Source organism: Squalius cephalus (assembly GCF_949319135.1).
Source record: "Squalius cephalus genome assembly, chromosome: 19".
Lineage (NCBI taxonomy): Eukaryota > Metazoa > Chordata > Actinopteri > Cypriniformes > Leuciscidae > Squalius > Squalius cephalus.
The window spans coordinates 31,807,595-31,822,023 of record NC_137140.1 but is presented as its reverse complement, the minus strand read 5'-3'; the positions used below and the strand labels follow the sequence as shown (position 1 = coordinate 31,822,023).

The 14,429-nt window shown below is 40.1% G+C and overlaps 1 protein-coding gene and 1 long non-coding RNA gene across 2 annotated transcripts; both read left to right on the top strand.

Moving 5' to 3' along the window:
• The first annotated feature begins 1,682 nt into the window (after window positions 1-1,682).
• LOC307147393 (uncharacterized protein) lies at window positions 1,683-6,049 on the top strand. The gene is made up of 3 exons (XM_079852121.1): window positions 1,683-1,776; window positions 1,862-1,917; window positions 2,034-6,049. The coding sequence occupies exons 1-3, from the start codon at window positions 1,742-1,744 to the stop codon at window positions 5,909-5,911; spliced, it is 3,969 nt and encodes a 1,322-aa protein (XP_079708247.1). The 5' UTR covers window positions 1,683-1,741; the 3' UTR covers window positions 5,912-6,049.
• Window positions 6,050-13,210: 7,161 nt separating this feature from the next.
• Window positions 13,211-14,077, top strand: LOC307146535. The gene is made up of 3 exons (XR_013819122.1): window positions 13,211-13,251; window positions 13,406-13,656; window positions 13,792-14,077. It is a non-coding gene; the product is annotated as an uncharacterized lncRNA (long non-coding RNA).
• Window positions 14,078-14,429: the final 352 nt, after the last annotated feature.

The following is a 14,429-nucleotide window of genomic DNA, read 5'->3' as shown; positions in this document are numbered from 1 at the left end:
AATTAATGTGATTCTTCAGCTTTTGAGACAGAGTGACTGCCAAGCTCTTGGGGACAGGAAGAACGCTCTTATTGTGATTTAAAGATCCATAAATATTAAACAGCAGTCGTCGAGTTGGTTGGGGGGGAAGTCGACCCACACCTCATCTGGCTTTGAGCCGAGAGTGTAGAGTGGCCATTATGTTTCCTCTTTCTTACACACACACATGCACCTGTGGTTCTGGGTAATTGCTGCACTCCCTTGATAACCTGATGGTTGTGCTGAGGAAACCTTTTAAACATTTCAACACATCTCCCCACAATAACAAGCTCAAATATTCATTGATGCATGAACTGAAACATATGGCAACCACTGTTCATAGTCACGCATAATCACCGCAGGTACACACTAGCACAGGCTCATCACACTGCCTTAAAGAGCAGGAACGCATTCCAGACAACACTATTGTAAGTATACACATTGTGAAGGTCATTATAAATATAATGCACACTACTACAAATCCTTTAAATTTGATTTGTTTTCTGTGGGTAATAAGGCATCAGTAATGACAGTAGTAGGTCTCCAAAATGTGTCTTTTATATTCGCATTTATTACTGACATTTTGGCTTATTTAAATTATTTGAGAATTCTTGGTCTGTGGTTAAATTTTGATGGTTGAACTATAGCGGTATTACACAGTCATTTCAAGTGTTTAAAATGAAGTCAGACACTTCATAATTAGGAGAAAAAAGTGCTTTTTCTTGTAAAAATCTCTTCATGTACATAGTTCAATGCATATAGGTCTAATATGACAGAGATTAATTAAAACAACAATTGCACTTTTAAACAAACAATAGTTTAAATAAAAATTTGTTTACAGTAGTTTTAAGAATAACCTGCTTTTAGCAGTAAATTAAATTACCTTATTTGTTTACTGGCTGCACTCTTGCATGAAAGACATTTGAATGTGAAAATGCTTTACCCTTATGTTAGTCTATTCTTTTATTGGATTATTGACAAGACACCATATTCAAGGTAAAACAAAAAGTAGTTCAACTATTCACTGAACAAACAATGCAGCTTAGCCTTGTGGTTGTACAAACCATTGAGTGATTCCTTAGCCTGCAATATAATTCTAACCAGTACATTATTTTTACTTCAAGTGAAAATAAACTTTCAATGTCCTGTTTGAGAAGACCATGCAGCTGGATTGCTAATTAATGGATTTTCAGTGTTTTAGTATAAAGGGCAATATGTTAAAGAGAACAATACTGAAAGTTTTTTTTTTTTTTTTTTCTCCCCCAAGCAACATACAATAAGCTGAAACAATAAGCTGAAATAAGCTTAAACTGAAATAGGTGGACATTTTTTTCTGAGGGAATCAGTTCCATGTTGCCTGCAATGTGTGTGCAATCTCCTGCACTAATGACTCAAAACATTACAATGTATAACATTACTTTCACATTTTAATTTTAATTTACAGGTAGCCACATAAATATGCTTTATGGTGCAGTTCTGGGATGGGATAAGTAATTGCTGGAATAGGATGAGACAGGTGATTATATTTAATTACTTTTTGACAAATTTGAATATCCAACTAAGTGTTCACAGGTGAATAGTATTTTATGTAATTGTAAATGTGAGTTGATTGGACAAATAGGCCTATAAAAACAAATGCCTGGTTTTGAAAGTATTCATAGATGTTTTGCTGTTTTGGTTTGGAGTAATAGACTCCATTGTTAGTGTTAAAGTGGTTCTGTTAATGGATTATTTTGCTATGGATGTGGGGTGGAAAAGGTTAGTCAAATCTTTATTTGAAGTGTTGAATGTGCAAAAGTTATATAAATATATATATTCTTTCTTTTCTTTTTTTCCTTCCAAGGGTCCCTATGCTATTGATCCTATTGATCTTCTTGAAACATGCATTTGGACAGAAAGGTGGGTATCCTTTTAATGAATAAAATAAGACTAATACATTTATTTATATTTCTTTTTTTTTTTTTTTTTTGAAGATGTCACCTAATTTCTCTATTTGCTGTGCTCATGTTCTGTAGGTTGGAGTTCTCATGATGTTCTGCCTCACCAGAAATGGCATGACCACAAGATTGCCTCCCCTCAGGGAGCCCAGTTTTCAGTGTTGGAGGCTCCAGTGACTGGAAGCATTCCTTTTGAAGAAGTGGTCTCTAATGTGCTTGCTGGGAAAAGCCTGAATGCCATCAGGTCTCGTTTTCCCCTTTCACGTCAGCATGTAAAAGGTGGCATTTCCAGCAGCCATGCATCTATGTCTCACACCCAAAGTGCACCGAGTTCCTCTGTTTCTGCTTCCTTGGCCTTGCCTCAGAATCTGCTGGCAGCTTCCCATCAATATGTGCCTACACTGGAAAGTAGTTCTGGCTCATCTTCCCAGCCTCAAGGTACCACTAGCCAGTATGCTCCAATTTTTTCCTTGGGTGCAAAAGTGCCTGTGTCCAGTCAGTACTATCCAGCAACTCTGAGTGGATCCTCTCAGTCTCTAAGCCAGTCATCTCAGAAGTGGCAGCCTTCAACCTCTAGGACTGACGTTTTTCAGCCATCTAGTACAGCGGTGTTGCAAGGATTTCAGACATCTGGTGCATCGCAGAGCATCTCTCAATATCCTAGTAGGTTTGTTTCACTGTCCTCTGCATCTGTTGATGGCTCCTCTCTCCAGCGTCAAGGTACATCTAGCCAGTATGCCCCTGCTTCTTTGGATGCAAAAGTGCCAGTGTACAGTCAAGCTGCTCCGAGTGGATTTTCCTTATCTACGAGTCAGCCGTCTCAATGGCAGCCTTCCACCTCTAGGTGGTCCCAAGGTTTTCAGGCCTCTGGCACAGTGGCATCACAAGGTTTCCAGACATCTGGCACAGCAACATCACAGAGTAGCTCTCCAACTCAAGGCTCCAAGTCTACCAGTAGATTGTCTACCCTTACATCAGCAGCAAGTCCTGGCAACCTTTTCTCCACACAGGATGGAAGTGGCAGATATAGTGGTTTGTTCAGCCAGTCTCAAAGTGCCTCTAGCCAGTATGCCCCTACTGCTTTGGATGCAAAAGTGCCAGTGTACAGTCAGGCTGTTCCAAGTGGATTTTCCTTGTCTACGAGCCAGCCATCTGAATGGCAGCCTTCCACCTCTAGGTGGTCCCAAGGTTTTCAGGCCTCTAGTACAGTGGCATCAGAGAGTAGCTCTCCAACTCGAGGCTCTAAGTCTCCCAGTAGGTTCTCTACCCTTACATCAGCAGCAAGTCCTGGCCAGTCTTTTTCCAATGTATATACATCCAGCTCCCAAAGTAGAGCTGGTGCTCAGCTTGCAGGATCTAGTCGTGATGTGCCCGTGCTGACAGGAAGCACTTCTACTGATGGCTCATCTCTTCAGCTTCAAGGTACCTCTAGCCAGTATGCCCCTGCTTCCTTGGTTTCCAAAGTTCCTCTGTATAAACCGGCTGCTCCAAGTGGATCCTCATCTCTGAGCCAACCGTCTCAATGGCATCCTTCCACCTCTAGGTGGTCCCAAGGTTTTCAGGCATCTGGTACAGTGCCTTCACTGAGTAGATCTCCAACTCAAGGCTTCAAGTCTACCCTTACATCAGCAGCAAGTCCTAGCAACCTTTTCTCCACACAGGATGGAAATGGCAGATATAGTGATTTGTTCAGCCAGTCTCAAAGTGCCTCTACTCAGTATGCCCCTACTGCTTTGGATGCAAAAGTGCCAGTGTACAGTCAGGCTGCTCCGAGTGGATTTTCCTTGTCCACGATTCAGCCATCTCAATGGCAGCCTTCCACCTCTAGGTTGTCCCAAGGTTTTCAGGCCTCTGGCACAGTGGCACCTCAAGGTTTCCAGACATCTGGCACAGCGACATCACAGAGTAGCTCTCCAACTCAAGGCTCCAAGTCTCCCAGTAGGTTCTCTACCCTTACATCAGCAGCAAGTCCTGGCAACCTTTTCTCCACACAGGATGGAAGTGGTAGATATAGTGGTCTGTTCAGCCAGTCTCAAAGTGCCTCTAGCCAGTATGCCCCTACTGCTTTGGATGCAAAAGTGCCAGTGTACAGTCAGGTTGCTCCGAGTGGATTTTCCTTATCTACGAGTCAGCCATCTCAATGGCAGCCTTCCACCTCTAGGTGGTCCCAAGGTTTTCAGGCCTCTAGTACAGTGGCGTCACAGAGTAGCTCTCCAACTCAAGGCTCTAAGTCTCCCAGTAGGTTCTCTACCCTTACATCAGCAGCAAGTCCTGGCCAGTCTTTTTCCAATGTATATACATCCAGCTCCCAAAGTAGAGCTGGTGCTCAGCTGGCAGGATCTAGTCGTGATGTGCCTGTGCAGACAGGAAGCACTTCTACTGATGGCTCATCTCTTCAGCTTCAAGGTACCTCTAGCCAGTATGCCCCTGCTTCCTTGGTTTCCAAAGTTCCTCTGTATAAACCGGCTGCTCCAAGTGGATCCTCATCTCTGAGCCAACCATCTCAATGGCAGCCTATCACCTCTAGGTGGTCCCAAGGTTTTCAGGCATCTGGTACAGTGGCTTCACAGAGTAACACTCCAACTCAAGGCTTCAAGTCTACCCTTACATCAGCAGCAAGTCCTGGCAACCTTTTCTCCACACAGGATGGAAGTGGTAGATATAGTGGTCTGTTCAGCCAGTCTCAAAGTGCCTCTAGCCAGTATGCCCCTACTGCTTTGGGTGCAAAAGTGCCAGTGTACAGTCAGGCTGCTCAGAGTAGATTTTCCTTGTCCACGATTCAGCCATCTCAATGGCAGCCTTCCACCTCTAGGTGGTCCCAAGGTTTTCAGGCCTCTGGCACAGTGGCATCACAAGGTTTCCAGACATCTGGCACAGCGACATCACAGAGTAGCTCTCCAACTCAAGGCTCCAAGTCTACCAGTAGATTGTCTACCCTTACATCAGCAGCAAGTCCTGGCAACCTTTTCTCCACACAGGATGGAAGTGGCAGTTATAGTGGTTTGTTCAGCCAGTCTCAAAGTACCTCTAGCCAGTATGCCCCTACTGCTTTGGATGCAAAAGTGCCAGTGTATAGTCAGGCTGCTCCAAGTGGATTTTCCTTGTCTATGAGCCAGCCATCTGAATGGCAGCCTTCCACCTCTAGATGGTCCCAAGGTTTTCAGGCATCTGGTACAGTGCCTTCACTGAGTAGCTCTCCAACTCAAGGCTTCAAGTCTACCCTTACATCAGCAGCAAGTCCTAGCAACCTTTTCTCCACACAGGATGGAAATGGTAGATATAGTGGTTTGTTCAGCCAGTCTCAAAGTGCTTCTAGCCATTATGCCCCTACTGCTTTGGATGCAAAAGTGCCAGTGTACAGTCAGGCTGCTCCAAGTGGATTTTCCTTGCTTACGAGGCAGCCTTCCACCTCTAGATGGTCCCAAGGTCTTCAGGCCTCTGGTACAGTGGCATCACAGAGTAGCTCTCCATCTCAAGGCTCTAAGTCTACCAGTAGGTTGTCTACCCTTACATCAGCAAGTCCTGGTCAATCTTTCTCCAATGTATATACATCCAGCTCCCAAAGTAGAGCTGGTGCTCAGCTGGCAGGATCTAGTCGTGATGTGCCCGTGCAGACAGGAAGCACTTCTACTGATGTCTCATCTCTTCGGCTTCAAGGTACCTCTAGCCAGTATGCCCCTGCTTCCTTGGTTTCCAAAGTTCCTCTGTATAAACCGGCTGCTCCAAGTGGATCCTTGTCTCTGAGCCAACTATCTCAATGGCAGCCTTCCACCTCTAGGTGGTCCCAAGGTTTTCAGGCCTCTGGTACAGTGGCATCACAGAGTAGATCTCCATCTCAAGGCTCTAAGTATCCCAGTAGGTTCTTTACCACTACCAGTGATCTGAGATCTGAGCGCACAGACTCCACCTATGGCCAGAAACCTTCCTGGAGAGACTTTTCATCTGTCAAGGGCTAATGGACTGTCTTATACATTTATCTGTACCTTGGACTTATGTCAGTGCTAAATGGCATGAATCTGGTGTGCTTTTTATAAATGTAACTTGAATCAATAAATTGCGTTAATGGTAATGTTGTTTCCTGTGGTATTTTAAACCCCAATCTCACTGCTGCAGGTGCCATGCAGCCTTAAATCAGCCTCATCTAAATGTTTCATTGTATTCCCTGGGTTTTTTTTTTTTTTTGTGTACACATTTAAAAGCGTGCTTACACGCTGGTTTTGCTGTGTATCAGTAGCTTTTATTTTCACCCAAATGAAGTGAATATTTCAAAGTTAACAAGATAAACTATAATTAGGTGCTTTCCATCAAGTTGTTCAAGCAGATGATGGTGGTATTAGTAACAATAACAAATAAAACACCATCTGCAGAAATGGCTGATTTGTCATGTGGGTTTAGTGTTTGCTATGTCTTTAATCTGCAAATGTGTTTCCATCTCTTAGTATTAACTATTTTGCACAAACCACCAGGCAGGCGTGTGTCCCTCCATTTCAATCACTTGTTTGATGTAATTATGCCATTAACTACTAATGGTTGCCTAACATACTGGGTAATATTTCTGCAACTGGTGTCCACTAACCAAATGTGTTCATTGCTTAAACTTGCTGTATGTCCTGTTAAGTCAAATCAAGACTGCACAAGTAATCATTCTGCTTTGAGGTATTTGTAAAAGTGACATGAAGGCCAAGTATGGTAACTCAGAATTTGTCCTATTTATCCCGTTCCAAGTTAGTGCACACACATTAGGATCAGTGAGTAGTGAACACACACACACCTGGAGCAGTGCCTCTTTAAAGTACTTGTTTCATTCTGGCAATGTAAAATGCTCAAAGCAAAAGGAGTTTTTTTTGTGTGTGAGTTCAGCCCATTTCTGCTGCTTAACATGTACTGTATTCTCTCTTGTTTCATGTACATTGTCAATCTATTCAAACTTTCTCCAGTGTTTGGATGACATGCAGTGCTGAGACCAGCATAACTTCCTTATTCTGTCTTTTCCCTCTTGTTTTAGAATGCATGGCAATGATAAAGGGTCTCAAAACTGAAAGTTTAAGGGCTTTGGAGGGTAAATCTTTAGGACAGGGAGTCTTTAGGGTGATCAGGGAGACAGGTGGATTTTTCTGAAGAACAGGCATGTCAGCTGGCTCTGACCTTGCCCTGTCTTTGCTCTGAGCATCTTTATTGAGCCTCATTAAAGCCAAGAGAAGATGAAATGCGGTTTAATATTCCTCTGACAGAGAGGCCAGGAGAGGGCAGTCAGTCAGCAAATGAGAACCAACCCCTTCCCTTTTCCTTCTCGCTCTATTTTACTCCCTCACACCCATACAACATTTAACTGGTATTTATTGGCATATGTGTATTGCCTAAGTGTCACAGTATAGCTTTGCACATTAAGAAATGGTGCAACAATATGTAAAGTACATTGTTTTGTTGTTTGTAGTTGTTTGTGCATGCAGCCTTTTTAGCTGTGATTTGACAAATGTTTTGCGTTATAGCTTTTACTGTTGTGTATTTTAAATGTATTTAGGATTATATTAAAATAATAGCTGTGTTGTTATTACTTTGGCAGGCAAGGTCAGATGGTCACTAGTCTCAGCTTCAGACATCATGCCCATGGACTGCCAATCTGTTCACTAATCACTCGATTGTCAGGTTAATTTCATCAGTTTTAAAAAAATATATATATATTGTGAGTTTTATCTGGGGCACTCTGTAGCAACTAAACTAGATATCCACAAACAGGATTATAAATTGTACTTGGTTTCTGTGTCATGTTTGTGAAATAATCTGTATTTATTACTTTTGGATGGACAGAAATTCTGATTAAAAATTTCAGACACTTAATACTAGTTTATTCTGTTTTCTATAGCCTACAGCTGGATGTGAAACAACACCCCAGTCTGTTATTGTGTTATCAACTTTTTCAGGTAAACCCTTCCCTAATGGCACTTGGAAACACAACTGATTGGTCACGTTTCATGTAGGTCAGACCAAAGGATCAAAGTTTGGCTGGGTTGACCCATTTAGCCCCTGCTGGTTGATCTGACTCCAACATGCATCTATAAAAACAAAGCAACATGGCAAATATTACAAGTGCTTGATTATTATTATTTTTTATTAAAAAAAATCAAATAAAATAATGCATACTTCTGTGGAGGAAATGAATTTAAATTTGAACAGGTATTATTGACCTTTTGGGGTCAGACAGACCTTTCCTGTCTCTACTTTGGCAGTTGTTGGCCAGAATAAACTGCAGCTGGGACCATTTATGCTGTTCTTTTTTCTCTCTAGCCTTGCATAGCTAGTGGGAGCACCTGCATACATATCACTGTTCAAACACTCAACAGCAGAAATCACAGGGGCAGAACAGATCAATACTTCCATTTTCTTCTTGTTAAAGGAGGCACTAAAATGCATTTTATCTCCTCGCCGGAGATGCTTGGTCCCCTTTCATTATCTCAAATAACGGCAACAAATTCCACTCAAGGTGTACCGTCTCATTTTGATTGGATTACCTTGAAGCAATACGATTCAGTATTTAGCTTCATGACCGTGGAGAGACTGGCAGCCCCTGGACTTGACAGGGTAGAGTTGGGTGACTAGAATGCGGTCAGATGATTTATAGATGTGGATCCGTGTTGTGAGACATGTAATGAGCTCCACAAACCCATCAGCAACAGTGACTGATCTGTAGAGGAAGTGAAGATATGACAATGTTGTTGCACACAGTCTTTTCATGACTATAATGATACCTGACTCCGTGAAGATCCTTTCATGTGTTAGGTGAGAGGAAACGACTGTGAGTTTTGTTCCTCAATCTGTAGCATCATTTAGTGAGATGAGAGACAGCCTTGTGAGTGTGTATGTGTGTGAGCACACTGTGAATTGCTGAATGCGTGTCCATGGTTTATTATATTCAAGGGAAAAAGGGGACAGAACCCAACATCATTTCTCAAATTGAAGCTTATCTGCTCTTGAAATAATGGTTTTGATTAATGTCAATGTTCAAAGGACATGATATATTACCTGTATTTTTTATAATAAAAGAGATTGTTCGGTTTTGGTGAAATATGAGGATTATATACAAAAGCCCCCCCCCCCCCCCCCCCCAAAAAAAAACAGCTATTAAAATGCAAATTGTTGAATGATGTTTACAATATAAAATCACCTATGGAGTATAGTTACAGATGATATTTTCAGCGGTCTTGTTTCCAGAAGTACTTCTCCCATTCATTTTCTCCAGAGAAAAAATAATAAACCAACAGGCTCTTGCTAACTTTGTCTTTTTGTCTAATTTGCATGTACACTTCTGCTTCAAATCAACGGTAACAATATCATGAAGCATTGACAATATCTTACATAACAAGAGCAAAAAAAAACAACAACAACAAAAAAAAAACACTGAATTATATATAGTTATTAGTTATTTAAACGTGTTTGTGTGTGTGTGTTTAAAACTGTATATTTGGCATCTTATTTACTGCTCTTAAAAAAACTTCAATATTTGATGTATATTAGGCCATATTTATTTATGTTGTTAAGTATGCGTATGTGATGGTGCAATGTAGCCTACAGTAAGCCTGACAGTTTTGCTAATTATAAATCTCTTCAGCATGATATAAGCCATGGTGACCCTGTCGGGTGTATTTTGCAATAATGACCATGATTGTACATTATTTCTTATACTTTATATGCACAATAAGATCTGTTTGTTTAATGCTGATAATCAAGGTTTTATTTAAAACCCTCCTGCTTTCAACTCCAGGTCTATTGTAATTTGTTTCATCAGTGGCCCCCAAAACACAGAGTAACCCCAGTGGAAACTCTCCTCTTTACATTTCAATCATCTCGCTGCTTTTATTTTTGTCTGTGGATGATGCTGGAATTGCTTTTCAGATGAGAGATGGATTTTTCTCTAGTGTTAAAGCAACCGTTTAGCAGGAATCGAATTGGAAGTGGAGAAATCCACTGGAGAAAAAGAGCAAATAAAATAGAGCTTTGTTTTCTCTATGTTCTTTGAATAATATTCTCTCTGTTTCATTTTTTTCCCCACTGTATGGCGCCAGAGACTGTGCTGCAAAGTCACTGTAGTACCACTGCTGACCTGAAGAGAGCAGTAGAGACACTACTCATGTTTTCCAGTAGACGCTACTGGTTTTGCTTCATCATCCAGTTTGCACACATAGGTAAGACTATCGTGTAATCTATAGTATCATCTTTATCTCCTTAAGTTTTGTTCATGATTTTTAGCAAGCTGTCCGTGTCCAATTTACCAAATAAAAGAGTGAAATTGATACAAACAAAACATTGTTTGATTGAATGCATGGTCGTTTTAAGTCAACAACAAAAGATAAAATAATAGTTTTCTCCTCCCTTGATAAGACTGTTTCTGTAATATTTACATGCATATGTGTTTTTAAGTTGTCTATTTCTTTTTTGTTTTATTTGAAGAGGAATATTAACCTATTAACGTGTCTTTTTGATTTACAGGATACAGAAAGTCCGATATCATTTAAATGACCGACTACAAAAAATGTCTCCAACAAACATCTGCAAACTCCATGTTGGAGAAGTTTGACCTTTTCTCGGCTGCATCTCCCATTTACTGCTGTTCATAAAGGTAGGACAAAAACAACAATATTCTCTGATTATTTGTGTCTGATGATGTTGGCCCCTCTTGACTGTATTTTCCATAACTTATAAAGATCTTTAAGCAAGAGACCTTGTCTCATGTAATAAGACTTCACAATCTTTCTAATATGAAAGAAAGTCCTTTGTAAGTCCTTGAAACTTTACGACGCTCACAGTCTTCAAAGCTACATTCCCCTTATGTTCTAATGCAAAAAAATTCACTTGATTTCTACTCCACAGAAATCTCTCAGACAACATTGAGTTAAAATCAAACTAATGTACCTTGCTTTCAAGAGTGACTCCTCTTCATAATGTATAAGAAGTGCACTGTGAACTTTGTCAAGGAGATTTCAACTAACGTAAAATTGTACTGTGCTCTGAAAAAACGTATGTAGCATAAGAATTTTTTTGGATGAAAATGTTCTTATATAGAGGGTCTCCTGGTTTAAGTCTGATTCTGTTGAAGGCACTTTGGCATTAAAGGAATAGTTCACCCAAAAATGTAAATTAGCCCATTATTTACTCACCCTCAATTCATCCTAGGTGTATATGACATTCTTACAGAAGAATACAATCGGAGTTTTATCAACAACAACAAAAAAGGGCATCCATCCATGATAAAAGTTCTTCTCACGGATGCAAGTATGTTCGTTTGGCTGGAAGCTAGTTATTTTACTTTATAACGTTTTAACAATGGACATTTTTCTTACACAAACGCATCGCTTCACTTCAGAAGGCCTTTATTAACCCCCGGAGCCGTGTGGATGACTTTTATAATGGATGGATGCAGTTTTATGGACTGCTATCATAAAGCTTGGAAGAGCCAGGACATTCTTTAATATAACTCTGATTGTATTTGTCTGAAAGAAGAATGTCATATACACCTAGGATGACTTGAGGGTGAGTAAATCATGGGCTAATTTTAATTTTTGGGTGAACTATCCCTTTAAATAAAAACATAGTTGGACAATAGCACGCACACATCAGTCTTAATAACTGCATTAATGTTTGGTGATATAGTGAAAATGGGAGGTAAATTTAGCTGTGTAATATGGTACAATATGAAATGGGCGTGGCTAAAGGGAATAGTTAGACAGAACGTGTAGTGAGTAGATTTCAGGAGATTGGAGAATGTATAACAGTAAACAAAAAGACGTACAATGAACTTATTGAGACTATTATTAATAAAAACAGAGAACATAATTATTTGAAATCATTTAGCTTCTCTGGTGCTTCTAATAAGCTGGTGTGAAAGTCATGTATTGGAAGCGTACTGTTGGTGTGAAAACAGTGAGACGGTGCCTTGTGCGCAAGGCTTTCCCTGCCTGGGGTGTGTTTGTTTCTCAATGTGTTAATTTCTCTGTTTGAACATTTAAATGTTTTAATCTGTATGTAATTAGCAGCAGGGTAGTACTACTACTAAAATAATGAATCAATCCATCCATCCAGTTATGTTATTCCATCTATCGTTCTATCCTTCTATCTATCGTTCTGTCTATCGATCATCATTATATCAGCAGCATGAATATCTTTTTAAAAATCTCATTTTAATGTTCCACAGAAGAAAGAAAAACATATGGGTTTGGAACAGCATGGAACGGTGAGTAAATAAAGACAGAATTGTCATTTCTGCCTGATCGATGGCCCAATGAATTTTCCAAACTTGTATGACTTTCTTTCTTCTGCAAAACAGAAAAGATATTCAGAATATCTTTCCAGGCGTGGCGCAAGTTTTTTTTTTTTGCTAGTTTCAGCCTGACGCAGTTATCATTTTCACATCCTGTTGTTTAAATAGCAAATGCATTTGCGCCCATCTGTTTGCCCATGGGTGTGCTGGTCTGAAAACGAGGAGTGTTCAGGCACATTGCTGGCGTGTTGCTATTTTGAGGCAACTGAAATAAACTGTGCCATTGACCCACAAAAACCTGGTCGAAAGTCAATGGCCAATATTTTTTTTGTTATTTAAAGAGCGCGTTTGTAAAGTGTGCCTATAGGCGAGTCCACAACGCGTGTACACTTTGCTTATTACACATCCATCCATCCATCCAGTTCTGTTATTCCATCTTATCGTTCTATCCTTCTATCTAATGTTCTGTCTATCTATCATCATTATATCTGTCTGTAAGACCTATAAACCTTCAAAAATGTGTTTTAAACTTTTTTCAAAACTTTCGAATAAGACTGTCATTCCAACATAAAAATATTTTCTTGACAAAATGTTCCTTTTCTAGTTCCAGATTACAGTTTATACATTTCTTTGCATTTTATTTCTGTCTCCTTACATTCAAATTTGAATGTCAATTGAAATTAAATTCAAGTTCAATTCAACAAAAGTTGAATTAAAGGTATTCTCAATTCATTTCTGTATGGCGCAAAGACCTGGTCCATTTATATGGAGTAATGGCTGCTGAAAACAGCTCATTTTAAATTGTAAATATATATTACTATATTACTGTTTTTACTGTATTTTTGAACAGGAAAATGCGGCTTTGATGAACATAAGAAACTTAAAAAAAAAAAAAATTAGAAATCTTGCCAACCCAGACTTTTACATTTTGTCTTTTATAATGCAATTATTTGTATCTGTTGTACAGATATCAGCAGCATGAATATTCTTTTTAATGTTCCACAGAAGAAAGAAAAACATATGGGTTTGGAACAGCATGGAACGGTGAGTAAATAAAAACAGAATTGTAATTTCTGCCTGATCGATGGCCCAATGAATTTTGAGGCTGATATTTGCTGTTTAATGCATTTTCCCATCTGCATGAGTCGGGCATTTTCAGTGCATTTCCTGAGAGCTTTACCTCATCTTGTTTTTCCAGTGCACACCATGATCCTGAGGTTGCACGCTGTGGCGGTACAGCGGTATGTCAATGAATAGAAAATAAGCATAGATCGTGCTCTCCCATTCCCAGTGGGATTTCACCACACATCTTTGGTGCGCAGACACCTACTGAGACTTCAAAGCTTTCCAGAGGAGAGTCCGTGTCTCCTCCACACTTGAGATTCCTGTACGCCTTGAGACGGGATGGGCCGGTTGGAGAAGAGTGATGGAGAGCACAATGATGTCAACGTGAGAGCTGGGGAATTTCACACTAGGCCTGGAAAGAATGTTTAGCTACAAACAAATCAATTAATGTTCTGCTTCCATGCACTTCCTGTAGAAGTCTTTTTGAAACGTCTTCTCCTTGAACTTACGTGCTCCAAGCGGGGAAGGTGGGTGGACGACAGGGCTACGGGTGCGATGGACCATGGAGATGCAAAAATGCTTCAATGAAGCGTGTTGTTCAGAGTGCAGAGTCAAGATCTTAGGAATGCTGTGAAGGAGGAGTGAAGGAGTGCAGGTGAAAAATCCTATCAATCTGATTGAGCCTTTTCTATCCAGACAGTATTTCTTGTGCCAGAGAGAAGATGTCCTAGATATGTCAGGTATTGAATGTGTTGATTAGCAGAACTCATTAATTGTGGCTTTATTAGCGGTTTCCCTTCTTGAACGCTCACACTCAGGTGAATTCACTAAACAGCTGCACCACTTTAACATTCATGGTGGTGGTAATTTCACCACAAATTATTCAGTTTATAAAGGGACAGTTCCCCCAAAAATGAAAACTAATCATTTACTCACCCTCATATAATTCCAAACTTGTATGACTTTCTTTCTTCTGCAAAACAGAAAAGATATTTGGAAAAATGTGGCGCAATGCGGTGCCAGGGGAGACGCAAGTGTTTTTTTTTGCTAGTTTCAGCCTGACGCAGTTATCATTTTCATTATAAACTGTGCCATTGACCCACAAAAACCTGGTCTAAAGCCAATGGCCAATATTGTTTTTTGTTATTTAAAGAGCG

Excerpts from the sequence above, each read along its gene's own strand:
- LOC307147393 (XM_079852121.1), top strand. The coding sequence starts at position 1,742 with ATGGATTATTTTGCTATGGATGTGGGGTGGAAAAG. Across the intron at positions 1,777-1,861 it reads ATGGATGTGGGGTGGAAAAG|GGTCCCTATGCTATTGATCC; the intron begins GTTAGTCAAATC and ends TTTCCTTCCAAG. Across the intron at positions 1,918-2,033 it reads ACATGCATTTGGACAGAAAG|GTTGGAGTTCTCATGATGTT; the intron begins GTGGGTATCCTT and ends CATGTTCTGTAG.